The 25,115-nt window shown below is 48.8% G+C and overlaps 1 protein-coding gene across 1 annotated transcript in view; it reads right to left on the bottom strand.

The window, feature by feature from the left end:
- Nucleotides 1-25,115, bottom strand: part of zfpm1 (zinc finger protein, FOG family member 1) — a 92,120-nt gene that overhangs the window by 14,274 nt on the left and 52,731 nt on the right. Inside the window, exon 4 of the mRNA XM_030096095.1 lies at nt 6,007-6,155. Within this exon, the coding sequence (XP_029951955.1) occupies nt 6,007-6,155 (149 nt within the window). The remainder of the gene's footprint in view (nt 1-6,006; nt 6,156-25,115) is intronic.

Below are 25,115 nucleotides of genomic sequence, written 5' to 3'. Positions count from 1 at the left end.
AGACGTGGTCACATGTTCAATGATGCAACGCAGCGTTTTTTCAGTAAAAGAGAAGAACTGAACCATCGTTTCCGCACATTTTCTTTACGTCGTATCAATTAAACTGTATCACAGTAGTTTGTGGACTCAAAAGACCAAGATTCCTTGCGGATAGAACATGCGCAGAACAGTATTTCATGTCCCTTTCGACCGGCTTTTTAAAGATGAATATGAGCACATTCGGGGTTTTGCACGTGTTCACATGGCTGTGCGCCACACTGAAAAAAGTGATTTTGGAGAGAGGCAAATATAATCTATTTAAACCGTATAAAATTTAATCGATTATTGTAGTCAGCCAAAGAACTGAAAAGTAATGGGTACATTTTACACGTACTACGTATTTGCTAATAGTAAAAACTGTTTAGTGGAAAAATGGGGTAAAATATCCCCCAAAGCGACGAGCACTGTGCTTCACACTGCGCATGCGTCCGACCTCTCTCTGCATGTTGTTAGAAAAACAGTGTTTAGCCGAGAAGACGTTCGCCAGAAGAAGCTGGAACACGTTCAATGATGCGACGCAGCGTTTTTCAGTAAAAGAGAAGGATTGAACGATCGTTCCGCACATTTTATTTACGTAGCAGCAGTTAAACTGTATCAGGTCAGATGACGGCACACCGTGTAGACCGCGCAGCCCTGCTCGAACCCTTTCTGATTCCCTTTTGAACCGAGAGTGACGAATCATTTTGAACATTTCATTTTCATGGATCACGTTGTGAAGGCTTCAGGGAGCCACTACAGAGGGGCTGAAGAGCCACAGGTTGAACACCCCTGCCTTATAGAGTTGGTTGAATAGTTCCGGGCGTCTGGACCGGTTCTGGTTCTGTCCAAAGACCAAAGACACGTCCAGACTCAGCTCGAGACAAGAACGCTGCTCAAACCTCGTCTGAAAGAGATTCAAAACCAGTCAGAAGCCGTCCGACGAGCGGCCGCAACACTGAACCAGGACTCAAACCAGGACTCATCAGGAACTGAACCGGTCCAGGTCCAGGTCCAGATCCAGGTCCAGGTTCAGGTAAAGGTTCCTCCAGAAGGTTCATCTGTTCCTCAAACGATGAGCTCCTGTGAAACGCCTCCACCTCCACACGAACCTCCACCAGCTCCACCAGCACAGCAGGAGGAGGATTAAAACCATCCCGTTACCCCGTAAATAAGCGCGCACGCGCGCGCCCACACACACACACACGCACTCGGGATCGACCCACGATGCCACTCTGCTACGCTACTACAACCCAGGAGCCAGCGCAGATAGCCCGGCTTCATATCACGGCGGAGCCGCTTTTTGTCGACGCCTCGGGCTGCATGAGGAGTTATCAACCAATATTTAAAAATTCTTCTCCGGCAGATAGCGAAGGACTTTGATATATAACACACTTTAAGTGCAGGTACACACCAAACACACACACACACACACCAACACCAGAGAGAGAGAGAGCAAGCGAGCGAGCGAGCGTCGTGGTTTAAAAGCGTCGGCGCCGCTTCTCTAAAACTCTTGTTGCTCTGCGGGTGCATCGCAGAAGGTGTCTCCACACTCGGCGTAATCATCCGTTTGTCTCTTCTGAAGGAGCAGCATTTTAATTAACATTCTAATTTTGATTGTGGCGGAGGAGAGAGAGAGCAGAGAAACACTGTCGATGAGTCCAGATAAACTCCACAGATCCGAATCGGGATTGTAACAAACCGGCTCGGAGTCGCGAGAGGGAGCGAGGGAGGCGAGCGGTTCAGAGGATGAGGAGGAGGAGGAGGAGCCGCCCATCACCTTCACTCCGTCCTTCCAGGGGGAGCGAGGAGCGAGCGCGGCGGCGAGGAGAGACTACCCAAAAGTGTTTGAGAAGCCGTGGGTGGCGCGTCTTATCGGCCCCGTTCTCCTGGAGAGATTATTGGGGGATTAGTGCGAACGCTTGTTTCTAAAACATGATGAAAAGACGTCGCGGGCGCGTGATAACGCTTTGAACTCCCCTTCTAGGATCGCGCCTGCGGGCCGACTTTCCCAACAAAACACCGCATCGGGGAGGGGGGGGGGGGGGGCGCTGCTGGGTGCTACTGGGGGTGGGGGGGTTCTACTCCAGCGGAGCAGTTCACGTCGCTTCACAGATCAAGAAAGAACGAAAAAACCACCTGAACCAGCAGAAGCGGAGCCGTTCCAAATAAAGCAGTCCAAACCAGGAAAAGACTGGCCCACACCCGTCTGACACCCGTCGATGAACCAGTCTGAAACTTGTCTAACAGTTCATGAAGTTAAAAAAAAAAGTCTGAATTACTCACACCAGTGGAAACCAGAGGAACACTAGTCCAAAATGACTCCAAAACCACCAAAACCCAGGTCAAAACTAGTCCAGGAATGTTAAGAAATGAAGATCCACTAGTCAGAAACGAGTCCAAATTTCAGTCCAAAAGCAGTCTCACCAGATTGAAACTAGGCTGAAATGAGTTTAGGAAATTCAAAACATTTCAAACCAGACTTGAAGCTCTGAAGCTTTATACACAGTCCAACGTTCAGGCCAAAACTATTCTGAGACTAGTTAAAAACCCAGTTTAGATGAGTCCAAAACGTTTGGAAATCAAAATAAAACTAATAGAAACGAGGACAAAACCAAGGACCAGTCCGAAAGGAGTCCAAGCTAGTGTGAAGTTAGTCCAGAAACAATTAAAACACGTCACAAACTAGTCTGAGACTAGTCCAAATGCTAGTAAACAGCTTGTGAAGAGTAATGAAACTAGATGGAGATAAGTCCAAAAGTAAATCCAACACGGGTCGATAATGTTTTAGAACTTGTTCAAACTCCTTCAGAAATAATGAATAAACCGAGTTAGAGACCAGGACAAAACCAACAACCAAGTCCAGGACTAGTCTCACCTGAAGGCCAAAACTAGTGTGACGGGAGTCCAGAAACTAGTCCAAACAGACCAAAGACTAGTCAGAACTAGTCCAAAGATAGTCCAAAACTAGTCAAAACCAGTCTGAAACCAGTCCAAAGTTAGTCCCAAACCACTCTGAGACTAGTTGAAAAAGCAGCATGAAATGAGTCCAGAGCCATTTAGAACTCCTGGTCAAGCTAAACCAGAGTGAAACTAGAGGAGATCAGCCCAAAACTCCTCAAAACCGGAGTCAAACTAGAACTGAAGCAAGCAGAACAGCAGTCATAACCAGAGAGACCAGATCTGAGTCCAGAACCACAAGTACATAACAGAACAAGTCAGAACCCCGGACAGAACTGGTCCAGAACTGGTTTAGCATGAGGCTGAAAGAAAAAAACTGTTCCTCCACTGAAGAACCAGAACTAGTCTGAAGAAGCAGCCCAGAAGCCCTGGGGGCCGGTTCAGCCGGTTCAGCCGGTTCAGCCGGTTCAGCCGGTTCAGCCGGTTCAGCCGGTTCAACTGGTTCACCTGGTTCGGCTGCTTCAGCCAGTTCACCTGGTTCACCTGGTTCACCCGGTTCCCCTGGTTCAGCCGGTTCGGCTGCTTCAGCCGGTTACCGGCGGTACCGGCGGCTCTGGTTCATCTGTGGCCGATGCAGCTCTGATACTTTCTTTTCTGATCCTTCATCTCGGCTCACGATTTCACCACAATCCTGCAACTTGGGCCCAATCACAGACGGCGGCACTATCAGTTAATTAAAGCAGGATCCAATCAGCAGCAGAGCAGATATAATATCAGATGTGTAGTGAGCGATCCAATCGGCGGCGGCGGCGGCGGCGGCAGCGTTGCCATGGGAGGACCTGCTTGTTCAGTCAAGCAGAGAGTGTGAGACTCAGCAGGCAGCCGGTCGGGATCGGTAAACACATTCTGAAGTCCGCCGCGCCGCCAGGAGGAAGGCTTTCCGCCGCCGCCGCGTCTCAACATGATAATGGCGACATTTCCATACGACACAGGCCGGTTAGCACGGCGCTAATCTAATGGAGGGGGGGGGGGCTTGTGAGCCCCGCCCTGATTACTCAGAACTGACACCATCAATCCAACGATCTGAGACACACACACACACACACACACACACACACACACACCATACAAACCTTTAAACTGTCGCTACTTAAAATGATGCTTTAATAAAAACATAAAAAACATTTCATCTTTTGTTTGAATGAATCCAGAAGTTTCTACGATCAGAGCAACTTCTCCCACTTTTTAACTTTTTTTTTTCCTTTTCCTTTATTTTTTGGTAGAACTTTCATTTTCGCTAATATTCGTTCTGTATTTCTTTTTTTTTTTTCAGTACCACTCTGACATTCCTCGGAAAAACCCTGCTATTTTACCCACAATGCATCAGGAGTGAGATCCGGTGGAAACCAGCTTGTTATCAGCAAATCACTGAGCACAAATAAAAAGTCAGTGTTTCTGTGTTTTCGTTTCAGTTTCCACGGAAACAGTTTGAAAACGACGTCCGTTTCCATGGAAACGGTAGAAACGCTAACGTCGGTGTAGCTAGCATGCCGGCATTTCGAAAAAACTTCAGTTTTCATCGGCCAGGAGCGTCAGTGTCAGGCAGGTTGGCTCCGCCCCCTCCCTGAAGCCCCGCCCCTGCCACAGTGGGTGAACTCTGACCTCTGCAGCCTCCACCTGTGTGAGTGGGCGGAGTTCAGCCGGATTTAAAGAAAAAGGCAGCAGCTGTTTTCACGCCAGATCCCGGCAGAGCGGGAGGAGACGAGGACGGCCCTGACCCCTGCTGACCCCCGAGGGAGGAGGGGGACGAGGAGGGGGACGAGGAGGGGGTGGGGGGGGGGGATGAGGAGGCGGTGGGGGAGGGAGGGAGGGGGGGATGTGGAGTGACGGGGGGAGCAGCAGAGGAGGAATGTGAGATTACAGCCACTATCTGCTCACAGATACCGAAGGTCCGTCTCCTCACTCCGTCACTCCACAGATAGAGGAGGAGGAGGAGGAGGGGGGGGGGGGGGGGGGGGGGGGGGGGGGGGGGGGGGGGGGGAGGCAGAAAATGAGGGAGAAGAGAGAGAAAATGGGGTTTTAAGAGAGGTGGAGGAGATGTTTTCCATATGAATGACGGGAAAAGGGAGATTTTACAGTTTAGAGGAGGAAGAGGACGACAGGGGAGGAGAGAGGAAGAACAAAAGGTGACGGGTGAGGCACACACACACACACACACACACACACACACACACACACACACACTCAGAGCCACGCTGATAATAAAGGAAATCTTAGAAATGAGAGCCTATCAAGCAGGAATCAATCACTGGGTTTGTTGTCCAGAGGAGGAGAGGAGGAGGAGGAGGACGAGGAGGATTGCGCCAGGGAGGAGATAAAGACAGACGGACGTCTGGGGGGAGGAGGAGCCGGAGGAGCAGGAGGAGCAGGAGGAGAGGAGGAGGTGTAGAGGGAGGTGGAGGAAGAAAAGATCTTGTATTGTGATTTTCAGTCTGAAGAACCGGATCAGTTTTCCTCCTTCAGTCTGAAACGCTTCAGGTTTTATTTAACATCAATTAAAGTTATAAAGCAAGTAAAACACAAAAGGACCCCACATACACAACACACACCACACACACACACAACACACACACACACAAACACACACACACCAGGCCTGAGAACGACCCCGTGTGTGTGTGTGTGTGTGTGTGTGTGTGTCCATGCCAGGAAGCCTCTCCCGGCTGCATCACTATCATGTGATTAGATGGACTCGCACATGATGCACAGACCTCTGATACAGCTTCATCCGGTCTCACACACACACACACACACACCACACACAAACCACAAAGCATGAACTCAACTACAAAATGCCCTCAAAAATTGACGTAACATAGAAATTAATACAATAAACAGTAAAAAGCTCATAAATCAATGAGAATAAAGTGATCATGACTTCAGTGAATATAACCAAATGACAATAATAAAATAAGAAAAACAAGAAAATGAAAATAAGAAAAAACAACCAAATAAAAATAAACAAATGCAAATAAAATATAATGACTGAATCACTGAAAAACACCTGAACTCGAAGCATCAGAACCTCACCTCTGAGTCGGGCTCCTCCGCGCTGCCCTCTGATTGGACGACGCCCGGGTAGGGGCCCCAGGTGGTGTCTGGGTGGAGGTCCCTGAGGGCGGCCACGCCCCCTCCGCCGCCGCCGCCGCCGCCGCCGTCATCGCTGAGCTGCAGGTCGTCTGAGGAGACAGGAGACAGAAACCTGAGTGTCCCTGCAGCTCCGCTCCACCGCGAGACTCTTCCTCCCTCCAACCAGGACACCTGAGTGAACTGTGTCAAACATAAGGCCTTGTGGGCCTTACACCGGCCCGCTGGAAGCTCCAGTCCGGCCGAAGCACCAGGGAAGTTGTAATAAAGCTCAGAGGAAACTGAGGTTTCTTCTTGAGAGCCGACGGACACAAGCTAGCTAGCATTAGCCTCAGAGCCCTGCTGTCAGGATGAGTCGGGAAAAACACCCAGAATGCAACAGCTGGAGGAGGAGCTTGGGGACACTTCGCTGGTGTCGAGTGAACGCTTAAAATCAGCCTATTGTGGTTCTAATTTACTGGTTCAACAAAATTATAAAGATGTTGGAGAATATTTTATGAAAAGTTTTCATAGTAATGTAATTTAAAAAAAATCCCTAAAACGTTATACATGTTATAATGATAATAATAATAATAATGACAATAATAATAATAATAATAATAATAATAATAACAATGTGAATGAAGAGAGGCTGGAGGACGGTATTGACTGGATTAGATGTGAGCGCGGGACAGACGGAGGGACGGAGACGGAGGGGGAGGAAGTCGGTGTGGTGCAGAGACGTCCAGCCGTGAGAATCTGACCCTCAGCGTGCCTCACATGATGCTCTCCAAACACAGACCGACTTCACAGCATGAATGAACTGGACCTGAACCCGGAGCGGCGGCGGTGGCGGCGGCCGGCCGGCGGACAGCAGGGGGAGCGGGATCCGAACCGAGGAGATAAGCCCCCCCCCCCCCCCCCGCTGCTGCTGCTGCTGATGGAGCAGCTGATACCCACGCCGCTCTCATCCATCCACTGAGAAAAACTTCAAGACGGCAGCGGCGGACTGGATTAACAGCTCCACACTCGAACCGCCGCAGGGCTTCCACCACAATCAAAGGCAGGGAGGAAGAAGGATCTCCTCCACCTCCTGCTCCTCCTCCACCTCCTCGGCTCGGGACGCCGTTTCGGGGGGGTCGGGCTAAAGTGGCGAGCCCGATAAGAGTGTTTGTCTAACACTCTCCATGTCAAAACACTCATCTATCTTCTCTGTATCTCTCCCCAGCAGAGAACAACGGACAGACGCTGATAAAATGACTTTCCCACAGAGGAGGAGGGGCAGAGGGGGGGCAGGGGGGGGGGGGGGGGCGGAGGAGGACATCACTGGTTTCACTGCGAGTTAAACAGTTTAGATTCTGACACTGTTGGTCGTTACAGGAGCTAAATTGTCCGACAACTCCTGCAAAATGAACGATGAAAACTAAGAGATTCATTAAAACCACCAGAGATCTCGGATCCATGAACAGATCGATCATCAGTCCAGCTGGTCTCAGACCTGAACCCCCCCCAACCGTCACCGCCCCCCTCCGGTCTCAGACCATGAGGGGTCCTCATCACTTCAGCCGCTCTGACCCGCTATCAACCCACTCCATCAACGCCCACTGCCCCACTGCGCCGCCGCCAGACCCCCAACCATCACCCCCCCCCCCCCCCCCCCCCCCCCCCCCCCCCACCCCACCCTCCCGTTATCAGTCCACCGGTCTAGGCACACCGTGGGGGCCTGACCGCACTTATTTAAACACGCAGGCATAACTCGGGCAGCTCCTGTGGCTTCAGGTCGGTCGTTCTGATTGCCCCGTCCCCCCTCCCCTGAAGAAGGGGCGGGGCCAGACTGAGATCAATCAGCTGCTTCACTTTAAAACCAGAAACATGAACTGTTTTTAAACAACCTCACGTTTTCACAGTGAGCTTACAACACTGACGGAGCCACTGGAAACGCTACTTTTTGAAAACGATCCGACTCCGTCTCCATGGAAACGACAGCAAACAGCATTTTAGCAACGATCTGACTCCGTCTCCGTGGAAACGGTGGGAAAGGCAACTTTTTGAAAACGATCCGACTCCGTCTCCGTGGAAACGGCTCTAAATGTAACTTTTTGAAAAAGTCGATGTTTCCTGTTTGGTCAAACAGCAGCCGGTGGGCCGCCGTCAGCACTCCTGCAGAAACATTTTCAAAGCGTTGCCGTGGAAACGCAAAATGTTTCGGAAGCAGAAAAACGTCACGAGTCCTCAGGTAGAAAATGAAAATTCTCCACAACAAAACCGGGTTTTGAATAAACCACTGATACATCTGATACTGACACACCCCCCCATGAGCCTCGGCATCGAACCGGGGGACGCGGCGCCTGCTCTGCTCAGCCCGCTGCGTTATTGATCACCTGATTAAGTGGACCCAGAGACGGGGGATTAATTAAAGGTAGCATCAGTAGCTCAAAGAGCTATCACAGCCGCGCCGCTAATGAGAGCCGCCCGCTAATCCCAACAGGTTAGCTAACAGCGGCGGCGGTGCTAACAGCCCCCCAACAGCCCTGATCCCTGCTAATTACCCCCCTGCCCGCCGTAATCACCCCGACGAGCCTTATCAATATGGCTGCTCCCGCCGTCTGCATGATGCCACACACACACACACACACACACACACACACACACACACACACACAAAGGCTTATCAATACGGACGCTTCAGCAGCCACTGGGGCGTCCAGCCGTCTCTGACGAGCCAGAACAATAAAACAATCAGTCCGTCATTAATGAAACGACTAACGCAATTAACCAATGGGGGGCGGGGGTGGGGGGGGTGGGGGGGTGGAGGCAGCGATCGGAGCAGCAGCAGTGAAGCAGAGGAAACGCCTCCTTCAGACCAACGTTCAGCTGAAAACACATCGATTCCTCAACAGTTCCTGAAACCCTGAAATGTTGCTCCAGTAGACACCATTCTTCCTGGGGTCCAGTCTCCTTCAAAATAAAAGTCTTACAGTCATTCCAAGACGAACTCAGACAGTTGAAGCTCCGAGGTGTGAGAGAAACAACCGACAACAACATCAACAGCCGGCTCAATCAGCTCAATCAGCACTACACAGGCCTTAATGTAGCATCATTTCTCTACTGATGACTACGGGCTTTATGTAACTTTTAAATACAGCACGGCGAGTTTTCCTTCTGGTTTCTGAAAAGCAGAAAAGCAAAAACGAAGCGTTTTCACTTGAAACATGGTCGTGTAAACGGGGCCTCGGTTTAAGGTTGGAGCTGAAGCCTCTGATGGTGAGAAAAATGACGTTTTCCCCTCCTTTTATTTAGAGAGGAGCTTTTGTGGCTGTTTTCTAAAGCAAAATAGAATCACAACGGAATATCAGTCAATATTACGCAGAGAGTCCAGAAGAAGAGGGAGGAGGAGGAGGAGGAGGAGGAGGAGGAGGAGGAGGAGGAGAGGAGGTCTCACACACCCAGCATTCCTCTCCACTCCTGCTAACCTGCTCAGCAGTCAGTAAAGGTCAGTGAACGCCTCGCGGCTCCTCGGTGGAGTTTACCATCTTAAAGAGCCCAAAGTCGCAATTAAGGGAAACGGCGCCGGTATTAAAGGCGGGTGAAGCCGTCGTCACTTCCGAGGATTTATCAGACAAACCGGAGCAATAATTGAAGGCATCTCCTTAAGATGCCGCCGCAGTGGGACAAACGGTTTATTCTACACTTAATCAGCCAGATTAATTGTTGATACATCTTCAGGTACGCTCGTCCTGGAAGGAAAATTAATTAAACCTGCAGGTGGGCCCTTATCTCCCCACATGTGTCATATTATTAATAAATGCTTACTTAGTGGAAAGTGTCCACAACTTTGGGGAAGAATCCAAAACAGTTTTCTCGCTGAGAAGATGGGAAGCTTGATTCTTTTATTGGCTCTGAGCCATCAGAGTTTAATAAGATGTTCCAGAAGTTTCACTTCTGTCTCCCACGGGAGTTTCCTGGACTGTGTTATCTTTTTAAAACAGGCGTTTTGATGTGTTCTTGGATTCTAAACAGGGTGTTTTGTGGAGTCCCACAGGGAAGAAGGCTGGGCCCACTTTCATTTTTTTTTTTTTAAACATCTGGTTCATCTTCCACATTAACTGTGTCCAACATGTCCTGCAGGATGAGTGGAAAGGTGGAGGAAGGAAGTGATGAGATGGAGCGCATCGGCTGAAAATCTACATAAAGATTCTGAGCAGGCAAAAGCCTCGGACACCACTGAAGGATGCACTGAAGCCCACAGGCAGGTCGAGGGTGGAACCCACGAGGCTGAAAGAAGGAAGTGATGCACAGAATCAAGAACCCAACAGGGAGAAAGTTCAGCTCTACTCAGGGGTGTCCAACATAAGGCCCGTGGGCTAAAACCAGCCCACAAGAGGCTGCAATCCGGCCGAAGTATCAAGCAAATCGGAAAACTTTCAGAGAAAACACGTTTTTCAGAACTCAACAACCCGAACCTGAGGTGACGTGTTGGCGATGCTGCCGTAAAAGCTAGCTAACTAGCATTAGCCTCAAAGTCAAGCTGGAAAAATACCCAGAATGCAACAGCAAGAGACGTTTTCTGGATCTTTCACTGTATTTTGCAGCAGAAGGTTTTATAAAAACCAGATATATGTTGAGATTACAATCATTTTCAGCGGGAATCGTCTGGTTGTTGTGAAAATAAAAATGTTTTTGTCACGTATATCCAGCGCCAAAACAAATAAACACATTAAAGTTTAAATTTAAACTTCCTGTGGAACAGTTCTAATGACGTTTCTTCATCATTCAAACTGCAGGACGACACGCAGGCGGACTTCACAGCCGTCCAATCAGGGGCCGGCCCTCCACCAGCACAGCAGCTGACTGGATCCGAGGGAAAAGGTGTAACCCGACACCGACGCTCTTCTCTATCCGGCCTAATTGATTTTTAAAAAGACGACTGTTGATATCAAATGAGCGCATCGCGGCCGAGCCATTGATTTTTTGACACGGCACAACAGGAAATCTTTATCTGCGAGCTGCTCCGACCCCGTGCTAATAGGAGGGGTTTAACCTCTGCTGAATGACAAATCCCAGAGCCCGACGCCCCCCCCCCCCCGCCCCCGCCTCCACCACCGTCATCCTCAATAAGGAAACACAGCAAATACTGCACCTCCGTCAGCTTTGGATGAAGTCCTGAGTTCTGTTTACCAGGAACACCATGTTTACAGATCATAGAGCATCTTCCTCCTCTGACATCAGATTATAGAGCATCTTCCTCCTCTGACATCAGATTATAGAGCATCTTCCTCCTCTGACATCAGATTATAGAGCATCTTCCTCCTCTGACATCAGATTATAGAGCATCTTCCTCCTCTGACATCAGATTATAGAGCATCTTCCTCCTCTAACATCCAGATTATAGAGCATCTTCCTCCTCTGACATCAGATTATAGAGCATCTTCCTCCTCTAACATCCAGATTATAGAGCATCTTCCTCCTCTGACATCCAGATTATAGAGCATCTTCCTCCTCTGACATCAGATTATAGAGCATCTTCCTCCTCTGACATCAGATTATAGAGCATCTTCCTCCTCTGACATCAGATTATAGAGCATCTTCCTCCTCTGACATCAGATTATAGAGCATCTTCCTCCTCTAACATCCAGATTATAGAGCATCTTCCTCCTCTGACATCCAGATTATAGAGCATCTTCCTCCTCTGACATCAGATTATAGAGCATCTTCCTCCTCTGACATCAGATTATAGAGCATCTTCCTCCTCTGACATCAGATTATAGAGCATCTTCCTCCTCTGACACCAGATTATAGAGCATCTTCCTCCTCTGACATCAGATTATAGAGCATCTTCCTCCTCTGACATCAGATTATAGAGCATCTTCCTCCTCTGACATCAGATTATAGAGCATCTTCCTCCTCTGACATCAGATTATAGAGCATCTTCCTCCTCTAACATCCAGATTATAGAGCATCTTCCTCCTCTGACATCCAGATTATAGAGCATCTTCCTCCTCTGACATCCAGATTATAGAGCATCTTCCTCCTCTGACATCAGATTATAGAGCATCTTCCTCCTCTGACATCAGATTATAGAGCATCTTCCTCCTCTGACATCAGATTATAGAGCATCTTCCTCCTCTGACATGCAGATCCGGCTGTGGTTTTACCTGAAGTTGACGCTGATATTCGAGTGCTTCTTTATCGTCGTTATATTTCTGCTCTCATGAAGTCTCTCCTGCTTTTCTCATTAATGGTCACTTTTGTCATTTTCAGCTCCACCTGATAAAAAAAAAAGGCTTCAATCTAACAACTGGCCCGACCTGAGCGCCTCCCTCTCTCTCTCTCTGCCTCTCTCGCTCGCTGATCTTCCCGGCTGCACCCCTGGGTCCCTGGAGTCCGGCGGGCTCGGCTCAGCGGCAGATAGACATTTCTGGGATAGTCATCTCCTGCTCAGGACCACGCAATCATTTCCATTTTACCCTCTGTTGCACAGGCGAGATAAGACACCTGCGTCGCCGCGCTAATCAGATGAGCTTCAACAGAACTTTATCATTGACATTTACCACTGTTTACCCAACTAATTTCTCTTAACTGCACTGCTGAACTTTTATCTACAAAATACATACACCACCAGAAAAGAGCAAGAAGCAAACATGCAAATTCACAAATATGCGAAGAAAGATAAACTGAGTGAGAGAGAGAGAGAGAGAGAGAGAGAGAGAGGGAGGGAGAGAGAGAGAAAAAAGCTTCTTTTTTTCCTGTTCAGAGGACGACGGGGGTGAAAAGCGAACAAGTGACAGGGCTACTGTTGATGAGCTGAGCCTTCCTCCTCCTCCTCCTCACTCCAGACAAAGAATCCTGACATTCACGTGCACAAACTTCATTTTGGAGTTCAATCACCTGACTGCTGCCGGCCACGTTCCTCTTTTTTTTTTTTTTTTTTTTTATTGATAAACAAAATTAATCTCTGAGTGAAAGCGAGCGAGCGTCCGGTCACCGCATCCAGCTCACCACACCTCCAAAATAAAAGACCCAATGCATCTCTTCTCTCATTAAAATGCATCGTTACAAGGTGGGTGAAGAAAAACAGGAAGTGGATGGAAGTTTCACAGCTGTTCTAGAGATATGTGGAGCAGATTCCATTCACTCCCATTTATTAACAGAACTGACGGACTTCAGGCTTCGCTCGTTTGGTCGTCTGCTCTCCCATTGACTTTGACAGGGAAGCAGAAAGTCTTCAACCCGTTACCAAGATTCAAAAAGTGTCGAGACGGAGAGACGGAGCGGCGTGTCCGCTCGTTAGTCGTCATGACTTCGACCAATCACAGGCGACCATTAAGGGCCATCGAACACCCAGAGCCGACCGTCGTCCTGCCACCGTCACACACCTTCAAACCTTCAATTAGATACATGTGTTATATGTGTGTGTATGTGTGTGTGTGTGTGTGTGTGTGTGTGTGTGTGTGTGTGTGTGTGTAAACCTGGATATAGATTATTCATTCAGTGAGTATGTATTTCCAGAAAACATAAATTTATATGAGGTTTGTGTGTAAATAGTGTGGAACTGTAGAGAAAAAATTAGTTTAATTTTAGATAAATTAGTGCTGTCAATCGATTAAAAAAAATGAACTAATTAATCTTAATTCTGATTAATCGCATCATTAATGAATTTGTAATAAACACACAAAATCACCAATTTAACACAGAAATGTGGGTCTGAGTGAATCTGAGTCGTTTCACTGAACCGGGGCAGTTTCTCATCAGAAAACACGACTGCGGGATTTCAACCATCCAACGTTTTAAAGTTGAGCTGCTCAAGGGAACTCCAGCCCCGGTTTCTCCCTCGGTGTAGAACCGTCCAGAACACTGACGCCACAGGACGATGATCGGAACATTTTAAGCTTCAGATGAAGAATCTGATCCTCATGATTCACCTGGACTGAACAGGACTGAATAATCAATGTCCCATAATGCACCTGTTTTGCACAGGGAGGAAAAAACAGAAGTCTCAATGGCACGAAAATGAGTTTTCTGTCCGATTTCTTTTCTTTGAACCAATTTCTAACCCCAACCCTAAATATGGGATGAGCCGCTATTTAATAGAAAATGAAGTGTTGACAGCCCTCCATGAACGAATGCGATTAAAACTGACAGCACTATTGTGAATTGATTTTTTTCTTTCTGTATGCGTCTATATTTTGTTTTTTGCTTTTTCCATGTTTGAATTGAATCAATATTAGAAATAAAAAAGCTACAAGGAGGAGATCATGATCCACCTCATGAAATCAGATTAAATGCATCCGTCTGACGGTTCAGACAAACGACAGCAGGATCTCTGATTTCTCTACTGTTTTTTTTTTTAACTCCACAGACATGGAATGGAAGCGCAGCCTCCAGAGGAGGGCTGGATGTGAGGCCACGTTCCGCTGCACCTCTATCAGCGGCCGCCGCCTCTCCGCTGCAGCCTGTCACAAATTGAAAGTGGAGACCTTCCAGAAACTCTCCCTGATAATCACACATAAATTAATTAGAAAATGTTTCTTGACATTCTCTACGCACAGATGGGGGGAGAGGGAAAAAAGACTGAGGCAAAGCCACAAAATTAATTGTACGGTATGTGACTCTGATAATTAATTCAATCATTAATTCATGTCTGCTTTAACAACTCCTTCTGGCTTCCCGCGAAAAAAAAAAAAAAAAAAAGGGACATTTCAATCAGGACGGTATCGGAGGAAGGAGACGGAGGAAAGTTAAAGACTGATAGACTTCACTGACACATCCAGGATCCGGGATCCAGGATCCAGGGTCATTTAGAGGTTCAGCAATTAAACAGAGCAGAGCGACAGAGCGGGGGGGGGGGGGGGGGGGGGGGGGAGGCTAGCAGGGTTTCCATCCAGCTGCTCTGATTCACATTCTCAAAAACTGTGAAAATAAACATTAATGGAAACGCTAGAAATTCCATATAAGATTCAAAAAATTTGCAAAAAACTGTTAAAGCTGAGAGGAGGATTTATCTGATTCTAGATATAAGATGGACTTGTTGCTATGGAAACGGATTTTGGGCCAAGTTCTGGACTAGATACCACATCTGGACCAGATACCAGGTCTGGACCAGACACCAGGTCTGGACCAGATACCAGGTCTGGACCAGATACCAGGTCTGGAGCAGACACCAGGTCACAGGCGCCAGACAGAGCAAGACATGTCTGGAGGGACGGAGCCAAACGTCCCACTGTTCCCTCTGTGGAACTCTACATGGTGAAGACGCCATCTGTAGGGCTGCCCCAATGTCCAGAGAGCAAAAAAGAAGGGCGCTAGAAATTTCCCACAGTGCATCTCAAAAAGTAGTGAGCATCGATGGTCTCTAGACGGCTCAATATTACCCATCATGCATTGCAAATCTGCAGCAAAATGGCAGAATGGCGGGGTCACGTGATCAGCGCTGAGGGAAAAAGTAGGGAGCTGCGTGTCCAAATCGCCCGAGGATTCAGCACCGCAAAGTCCACCATGCAGTGATAGAGGGGTTAGGACAGGGTGGACATCTGGACACATCTGATGAAGGAAGCGAACGAACATTAAAGCAGGAATTTTGTTGGTTTTGTGGCAGAGAGATGCTCTGATGATGTCATCTCATGGCACACTGATGATGTCATCTCATTGCACACTCTGACATCATCTCATGACAAACTGATGATGTCATCTGACGGCACAGTCTCCTCTCATTAATTAAAAAAATTATAACATGCAAATTTTCACTAAATTCACTAAAAAATTCCAAGACATCTGGATGGAAACCACACACACACACACACACACACACACACACACGCCCAGTCTTGTATTTCTATCCTTGTGGGGACCGTCCATTGACTCCCATTCATGTCTAGCCCCTAACCCTGACCCTTACCCTAACCTTAACCCACACCACAACAAAGCCTAACCCTAAAGAAATGTTTTTGCACTTTTACTTTTTTCAGTAACAACAACATGGTCAAGAAAACACTGTTTCTCCTACTTAGGACCGGAAAAAGGTCCCCACAAGGCACGTCGTTTCACGTTTTGCTATCCTTGTGGGGACATTTGGCCTCGACAAGGATAGAAATACAAGAACACACACACACACACACACACACACACACCACACACACACACACACACACACACACACACACCATCCAGTTTGTGATGTTTTGTTTCTCACGCGCTAAAATCAAAACACTTTCCAAGTCATTCATGGAAAACTCATCAGAAACGGCCCGAACGAGAGAACAGAGAGATTTAATCTGCTGCTGCAAAACTACAGAAAGCATCGGGATGAAAACGGATCCTGGAAGGTTTTCTGAAGCAAAAAGACCAGATCAACATAGATCAGGGCAGAACAGACCACACCACAATGTAAAAGATGAGACTAGACCAGAATAGAAGTGAAGAGAATAGAAATACTAGATGAATCCGAGGAGATTCCATCGCAGTGGTGCTCCACACAGAGCGTTCAATATCAGTAAATAAAGGACAAGAGAGAATTCAGTAATATGGAATATTAGATATTCATGTTTCCAGGCTTTACTGTGTCTCATGTGAGCAAATAAAGGATGGAAACTGTTTATGAATATGAGTTCAAGAGTCAAACGTCCAATTTTCCATCCTCCACATCAGTACTAATCCCTTTTCCAGTGACGTGATGTGAAAAATAAAGTTTTCAATCACATAGAATGACTGTGATGTTATTTCAGAGCCTCTAACGTTCACATGCAGCCAGACGCTTCATTGATTTTCTTTTCTCCTTCTGTTGCAGACGAAGTAAAAAATTCCCCTTCGACTCGGGAAAACAAGCAATTGTTGTCTAATAAAGGAAGGAAACTGGTGAGAGAGAGATAGAGTGGAAGACACGGAGCGGGAGAGAGACAGAACCCGATAAGACGGAGATACGAGGAGGACGGAGGGAAAATGTGTGAGAGGGATCTGAGCTTCCTGCCTGGCATGATGCTGCAGCGGGACGGCGAGAAACACGCTGGAAACCCCGGACAGGCCTCCACACCGCTCAGCAAACATCCAGACGGGCGAAGATATGGTTCAGAGGGGGAGACGGAGCGGCGTGCCGCTGGGAAACGCTATCAACAGCAGAGAACCACCAAACATCGGCTCATTTACGTTATCACTTCAGGCTGGAAGCAAATTCCCTCTAATATCACGGAAAACAAGATCTGATGGGTTCGAGAGGACCGAGGCCGTTCCTGTGCTGAACACCGGGCGGCGCTGTGGAGGCGCCTGCTTTTAACTCTGCTTTACGGTCCAGCCGCTATGCTAACAGCTGATTCCCGAGCAAACATTTCTATCAACATATCGACGAAGGATGCACCGATTCCACTATCGGCTCACGCACCCATGCTACATGCTACATGCTACATGCTAAAGCGTTTCAGGGCTCAGACTCCAGAGATGCTACATGCTACATGCTAAAGCGTTTCAGGAGAACACGTCAACACACAGCCTCCATGATGAATCTGACTTCACGGCGTTTCATCCGAGCTGTGTTGGTGCTCGGTGTCGGTCAGGAGCTAACGGTTACTAGCATACCGCTAGTCACAAGAAACAAAACAAACTGGAAACACTATTCAGTATTTTTCTGTTGAAAGCTGCTAACAGCGACTCATTGGAATCTTCATTTCATCGTTTACAGTTCGGAGACGTTTCTGGTTTTAATACTGAGGGTGATGTTTGCATGTGGGGCTGAATTTCAGCAAACATCACTTCTTCCTGACAGCCGGTCGCTTCAGTTATATATCCTTTATCTGCTCCGCGGACGAGGGTGATGTGACAGCGTGTGAGCGTCCGGTGCACAGAACAAACACACACACACACACACACACACACACACACACACACACACACACACACACACACACACACACACACCTCAGTTATCAGTTATTGCCTCCACTTTACTGTCTGGGAGTGTTTGTCTGGGGCCTGCAGTTCACTGGACGCTGCTGGTTGTGACTTTCAGAGCTTCTGGAGCTTCTGGAGCTTCTGGAGCTTCAGACCAAACTGAGCTCTGCTGCTGGTAAACAAACGAGGTGTGAAGCGACGGGTCTTTACTGTCGTACATCCGCTCCTGGTTGATGTTTGACTGGGAAAGATTGTAGTGGAGTGAATTTCTTGACGTCTGGACCATCAGGTCACGGTTCCTGCTGGGTTCTTCTTCAGAACAGAACCATTAACTATATTTCAATATTACCAGTCCCAATAAAACCAGAGGAAAATAAGAACCTCTTGTTTTGTTTTGTTGATACAAAAATACTGAAGAATCCCTTTGGTTTTACTGTTAACTAAGACTCTGAGGCCTTATTCCTGGAGTGGAGGAGATCAGGGCGAGCTGATGGAGGCCACGAGCCTCACCAAACGTACTACTGGTTTTAGAGCAGCTCTCATTTTGGTCCTGGTCCATACTGTCCTGGTCCTGGTCCTGGTCCTGGTCCTGGTCCTTAACAGTGGCCCATCACACTAACGTCATAGATTGTCACATTTCTGATGTTTCCATGGAGACAAACATCATTTTTAAAAAGTTGCTGTGTAAACGTGAAATTTTTCATCAGCAAAGTGTTTTCACCTGAAGCGTTGCCGTGGAAACGGGGGATTCATGTGGGAAAATGAGGGAAGTTCTTCAGATGTAACGTAAAAAACCAAAACACACAGAAGTGTGTTTGGAGCAGAACCAGACGAGTTCTGGTTCCCGAAGCTAAAGGTTCTGATCTCCGTCCAGAGAACGACTCCACTCCGTCAGGACTCCGCCCACTTCTCCGCCGCCAGCGGACAAACGGGAAGCGTCCCGGTTGATTATTAATCCAGACTCCAGATGAAGAGTCACTTCCTGTTCCAGGTTATCTGATCCGTATCAGATCCTGATTCCTTTAATAATTAATGTTTCTGATAATCATTCATGATGATCGAGGGCCGAGCTGACCAGGAAGACGATTCCCAGCATGCCGTGCTTCACCTCCAGAGCCTTCCTAAAATGGAGCCGGGGGGTCTGGGGGGGTCTGGGGGGGTCTGGGGGGGTCTGGGTGGGGTGGGGGTCTGACAGACAGATGGACGGACGCCGGCGTTCCCATGGCGACGCCGCCGGCTCGGCCGGGAGCTGCACTCCACACTGTCACCTCCTCACACACCTCTATCTCCCTCATCCCTCTATCTCTCCACCCCCCCCCCCCCCCGCCCCCCGCCCCCCGCCCCCCCCCCCCGCCTCTAATTTCACTATCTGAACTCCAGCTCTTAAATCTCCGCCCTCGTCTCTCACTCTCATTGATCCTTCAACTCCTCTCACCCCGACACTTATCTCCGCCCTCCAAACTCAATATCACACTTCCACACTGCGCCACACTCCTCCACCCGCCCTCCTCCACCCACTCCTCCAAAAAGTCCCAGAATGCAACAGTTCTCCGGTCAGTTGACTGAATCCTGCACCAGCAGCGTTCATCAGAACGGGCTCTCTGCCGACGCCGGAGTCGTTTCTCCTGGTTTGTTGGGAAGCAGGTTCGACAGACAGAGGAGGTTTACATGTTGAGGCGTGTGAGGTGACCACACGGCGGCGGCGGCGGCGGTGGCGGCGGCGGCGGCGCTCCTGGACGGCCGACACGCTGCAGATACGAGCCGAGCGGCTGCTGGACGGGACTGAATGGCTCCGGTCGGCGAACAAATAAACAACGGAGGGAAAACTGGAAGCTCCTCCACAAACATCTTATCCGCCCATCGGCGCCGCGGCCGGCCGTGACCAGATGCATCAAACCGAGAGACAAAGGTCTTATCGGAGCGCGGGGGGGGGAAGAACCTTCGGGGGGGGGGGGGGGGGGTCTGTATGCTAATGAGACGCAGCCAACATCTCAGACCAAAGACATGAGGCTCTGCCAGGTGATAATATGCATATAGTGCACCTTTATAATTAACCACTGTATGATAAGCCCACACACACACACACACACACACACACACACACACACACACACACACACACACACACACACACACACAGAGCCTGGTAAATAATGGTAGCCATTATTACGCCTGTCATTACAATGCTTCAAATGCTTCATTGGGGGTGATTTAAATACCTGCGTGCGTGTGTGTGTGTGTGTGTGTGTGTGTGTGTGTGTGTGTGTTCCAGAATGTTGCTGGCTCTCGGCTGTTGGCTGTGTTGACACTCATGGAGATCATGTGACTCATTTTGCTGACTCCTCCTGTGTCACCTGATCTCTGCTTCCCTGAAGTCTGGTTCTGTAACTGAAACTAGGTTGTTGTTTTTTTTTTCCACACTGATCCCGATTAGCGCTTCGACCAGACCTGATCGGATCTGACGGATCCCGATGGATCCTGTGATCGGTGCAGCCCCAGCAGGAGCGCCAGAGGACCCGGTCCTGGTCCACCACCGTCAGGGAGGAGACGGTTCTGGACGGACGCCGGGAGCTGAAGCCGCGATGCTAACTGTTAGCCTGCTGGTGTCAACCTCCCTCTAAACTACAACGAATCCAAACAAATCATCCTGAATCCAGTCGAATCGTCGCGAAAGGAAAAAAACATCGCAGATCAAATCAAAATATGGTGGATTGACTCAAAATATGAAAATATCTGGTAGAAAAATCTCAATTCCATCTCGTCTTGAATCACACACACACACACACACACACACACACACACACACGTGTCCGTCTACTTCCCGTCCTTCACTGCTCTCGTTTGTCTTTGACTCCTGGGAGTTTCCAGAGGTCAAAGGTCACGGTTCCGAGGGAGCGGCTGTGTGTTTGGTTTTTTTCACGGTGACGTGGATCCGGAGCGTCAGGAAGCCGCTTCACACGCCAGCATCGGCGCTTCCTCCCGGAGGTTCTGCCCCCTGCTGGACCGACTGACTGACGCTCATCCCGATAGCTCCAAGCTAGCAGCGAGCAGCTAACAGCTAGCGGCTAGCGGCTAGCAGCTACCCTGCTCACTCCGTGCTTTGTGCACGGCGGCGGCGGCGGCGGCAGTGGTGGCGGTGAGGAAGATCTCCAGCCGGCGAATGACAAGGGATTACTGTGACACTCATTTGCATATCAAGAATTTTAAGCAGCCAGGGAGAAAATATGGAGCCTTCAGCCTGCAAGGTCACTCCTCCTCCTCCTCCTCCTCCTCCTCCTCCTCCTCCTCCTCTTCATCACTCACTTTGCATATCATGCAGGACGGACACACCGCCAGATTAAGACGGCGGCTTTAGCATATCATGCCATCCCCGATAGAGAGCACGCTCCCACCTAGACTTCTCCTCCACGTCAATCCCACACACACACACACACACACACACACACACACACACACACACACACACACACACACACACACACACCCTCCAGATTGTTTTAAAGAAAGTGGAGAAACTGCTGAAGCCTCTAATCCAGTCCCAGTTATCATCTCTTTAATTTTAATGTTTTTTTTTTTTTTTTCCTATCAATGGGCGCCACAAAGCCAGCGCTCCGATAGCCGCTGCTGCCGCTCGGAAGAAAGAAAAGAGAGAAAAGAAAAGAGAAATGAAAAGAAAAGAGAGGAAACGGACGGACTTTCATGTGTGACTCAGGAGTTTATTCCGACACGCAAACAGCTGATTAGAGCAACATGTGGAGTCCAGTAATGAATCAGATTATCCAGCAGCAGACGCTGCTAATGGCTGAGTGTGTGTGTGTGTGTGTGTGTGTGTGTGTGTGTGTGTGTGTGTGTGTGTGTGTGGTGTTAGAATAATTGATGCTCGTCTCGGGGCCAGAATGTAAAAAGGGAGACTGAAGGTTCCTCAGAGGAACGGGCGCTTCTCAGCAGATCAGGTGGATTCCTGAGCGACGAGCAGATCAATATTATTATTACTGCTCCGGTTTGCAGCCGATTAATTCAGCGTCTGAGCCGCTGAGAACAGGAGGAGAACTGTGACAGTGACCAGCAACACGTTCTCCTTAGAACACATCCTCGAGTTCTGCTGGCGTCCAGAAAGATCAACACCTCAAGCCCACAGAGGAGGAACACGAAGAATGAAAGGATTAAAATTCAGCCTGGAAGGAGAAGCAAAACCAGAGGACTGGACTGAAATGAACACACTCGTACCCCTTTCCCACTGCAACAGGCGGGGCGACCCGTGCTTTCGACCTGCCGACAATCGGCTTTTGACTCCGTTCGCGCTGCCTGCAGACCCCGGTCTAACCCATACACGGTACGTACAGTAGATAAAGCGTTCCTGACGTCACCCACAGCGTTCCCAAATCCCGTTCTGAAGACTTCAGCGAGTCCAGCAGGACGTCTACATATTGAACATTTGAAAGCAGGTGTAACTGTGATTGGTCCAGCCCGTCACATGACCACATCACGCTGTGATAGGCCGATTCCTGCAAAACTGTAACTCGTAACATGAAAACAAGACGATTTATGTGAAACTCAGAGTCTGAGAAGAAACTAGAGACAGAGACCAGAAGCTGTTCTGGAACCGGGAGCTTTATGTTTATTTGCACTCTGAAAATTGGCATTTTTGAAATGAGACCCGGGCTCTTTTAGAAACCAGCATCATCGCCCCCTGCTGGAATTTCCCAGGAATTACAGCTTTTTTTGCAGTTCCGCATTATCTTCATGTTTTATGAGCGGAGGCTGGCGCCTGGTCTAACCGCCTGCTGGAGAGCCGCGTGGCTGCGTTCGTTCTCCCGCGCTGATGGTGTCCCACGTTGATGACATCATCAGAAAGTAAACAATGCCCTGGAGCTCAGCCGCCTTTACCTGTCGACGAATCTCCTCTTCCCCACGGATCAAGAGGAGCTCTCTGGTGTCGCTATGTCGCCAAAAACAACAACAAGCCGCTAACGTAGCGACGTCATCACGTAAATTACAGCGTAGACCTGAGTCTGCCTTTCACCCCCTTTCGCCCCTCCCACTAAAAGCCGATAGAAGCCGAGCCGTTAAAAACCCGGGTCCAAATGCTGATTAACCCTTTCACACTGCCATGAGGAGCCGGGAGTTAGCGGGTTTTAACGGGTTTTTTGGCCAGTTCATGTTGAGTCCAAAAAAAAAACCAGCCTGAACTCCGTGTAGGACCGAGACTAAAACCAGTTCTAGCTCAGTCCAGATCAGGTCAACGAGGACTGAAGGTAGGGAAGAAAACCAGGTTAAGAGGAAGTGAACAGAAGGTCTGTGAAAGTCCAGAATGACCCTGAAGCCAGACCTGATTCAGTCTGAAGGTTCATCTAAAACCCGGTCTTAAACCAGGTCTGAAACACATCTCAGCCCAGATCCAGAACAAGTCATAAACCAGGTCTAAAACTAGTCACAACTGGTTTTTTAGTCTTAAACAAGACTTAAATCTAATCTCCAACCTCAGCGAATTGCTCACCATCCACACCGCCACACGAAGCCTGCGCTCCTCCTCTTCCGCCGACTGCCTCCACCCACCAAGGACCAAACGCTCCCCCAGGGGAGGCGGGGCCTTTCAGGCAGCGGCCCCTCGGCTCTGGACTGTCCTCCCAGAGACCCTGAGGGCTCCACAAAGTGTGGAGGTCTTTAAAAAAGGCCTTAAGACCTTCTTATTCTAAAAGGCCTATTAGAAGTCTTTCAACGACACTGTTTTGATGTTTTGATTTTTGTTTTGCATTTTAAACTCTTGTTATTTGTTGTTGTTGTTTTGACTCTGTACTGCTGGAGCACTCTGAGATTTCACTGAAATGTAAAGTGCATTATAAATAAAATGTATTATTATTGCTGTTGTGATTATTAAATCTCAGGCTATTTTAAACCTGCCTTTTAGTCCAGAACCAGATGTAAAGTTAGTACTGAGCCTGTTCTTAGACGAGCCTAAAACCAGGACTGAAGTTAATCTAGAACCAGGTGGTTTAGTCTAAAACCAGGTCTTGAACCAGGTCTTTCAGTCCTGAACCAGGTCTCTCAGTCCTGAACCAGGTCTCTCAGTCCTGAACCAGGTCTCTCAGTCCTGAACCAGGTCCTTCAGTCCTGAACCAGGTCTCTCAGTGCTGAACCAGGTCCTTCAGTCCTGAACCAGGTCTCTCAGTCCTGAACCAGGTCTCTCAGTCCTGAACCAGGTCTCTCAGTCCTGAACCAGGTCTCTCAGTCCTGAACCAGGTCTTTCACACAGAACAGATTCTCTCGTTTTGACTTTCGACTTTCTTACGTCTGAAAAGCAACAAGAGGCTGAAAGCAGAAGAAATGCAGCAGAGAGAGAGAGAGAGAGGGAGAGAGAGAGAGCGAGAGAAAGAGAGAGAGAGGGAGAGAGAGAGAGAGAGAGAGAGAGAGAGGAGGAGAAACAATGCAAAGCTGAGGAGAATGACATGGAGGGGTGTTGGTGGTGATGGAGAGACCAGAGGAGGAGAAGGTGGATGGATGGAGGGAGGGGTGAGGAGGAGGTGGAGGGGGAGGGGGGGGGAGGGGGGAGGGGGGAGGGGGGAGGGGGGGCTTGACGATAAGAGAAAAATTCAGACCGGTCAAAGTTTCCTTTTTGCCAATCGTGCTCCTGATAAAGACAGCGCCTGCTCCGGAGCTGATAGAGGGGCTATCTCTCTCTCTCCCTTACTCTCTCACCCCCCTCCTCCTCCATCCCTCCGCCTCGCTCACCCGGCAGTTCGTTTGTCAGGGTGAGGAGGAGGAGGAGGAGGAGGAGGAGGAGGAAGAGCGGAGCCCTATCAGCGCAGCATCATGGCTCTACCATCAACCAGCCGCCGCGCCGCAATTAATATCGCTGCAATTACTGTTAAAGGGACGAGGCTGGGACCGCACGATAATGAACACATCCTCCACACACACACACACACACACACACACACACACACACACACACACACACACACACACATGAAACGTGCGCGGCTTGAAAAGGAAATAATGGCAGATAGAGCGGTAATCTGCAGGCATTGTTTAACTCATTGAAGACAACAGACAGAGAGAAATAAATAAGCAAACAACGCTCGATAAGACAGAAATAAATAATAAAATTATGGCCGTTTACTGCTTATCTGCCGCCGGACGCTCCGCAGTGTGTGTGTGTGTGTGTGTGTGTGTGTGTGTGTGTGGAGAATAAATGT

This window comes from Salarias fasciatus, chromosome 7 (genome assembly GCF_902148845.1).
Source record: "Salarias fasciatus chromosome 7, fSalaFa1.1, whole genome shotgun sequence".
Taxonomy (NCBI): domain Eukaryota; kingdom Metazoa; phylum Chordata; class Actinopteri; order Blenniiformes; family Blenniidae; genus Salarias; species Salarias fasciatus.
Note: the sequence above shows the minus strand (reverse complement) of the source record. Positions and strands in the feature narration are given on the sequence as shown.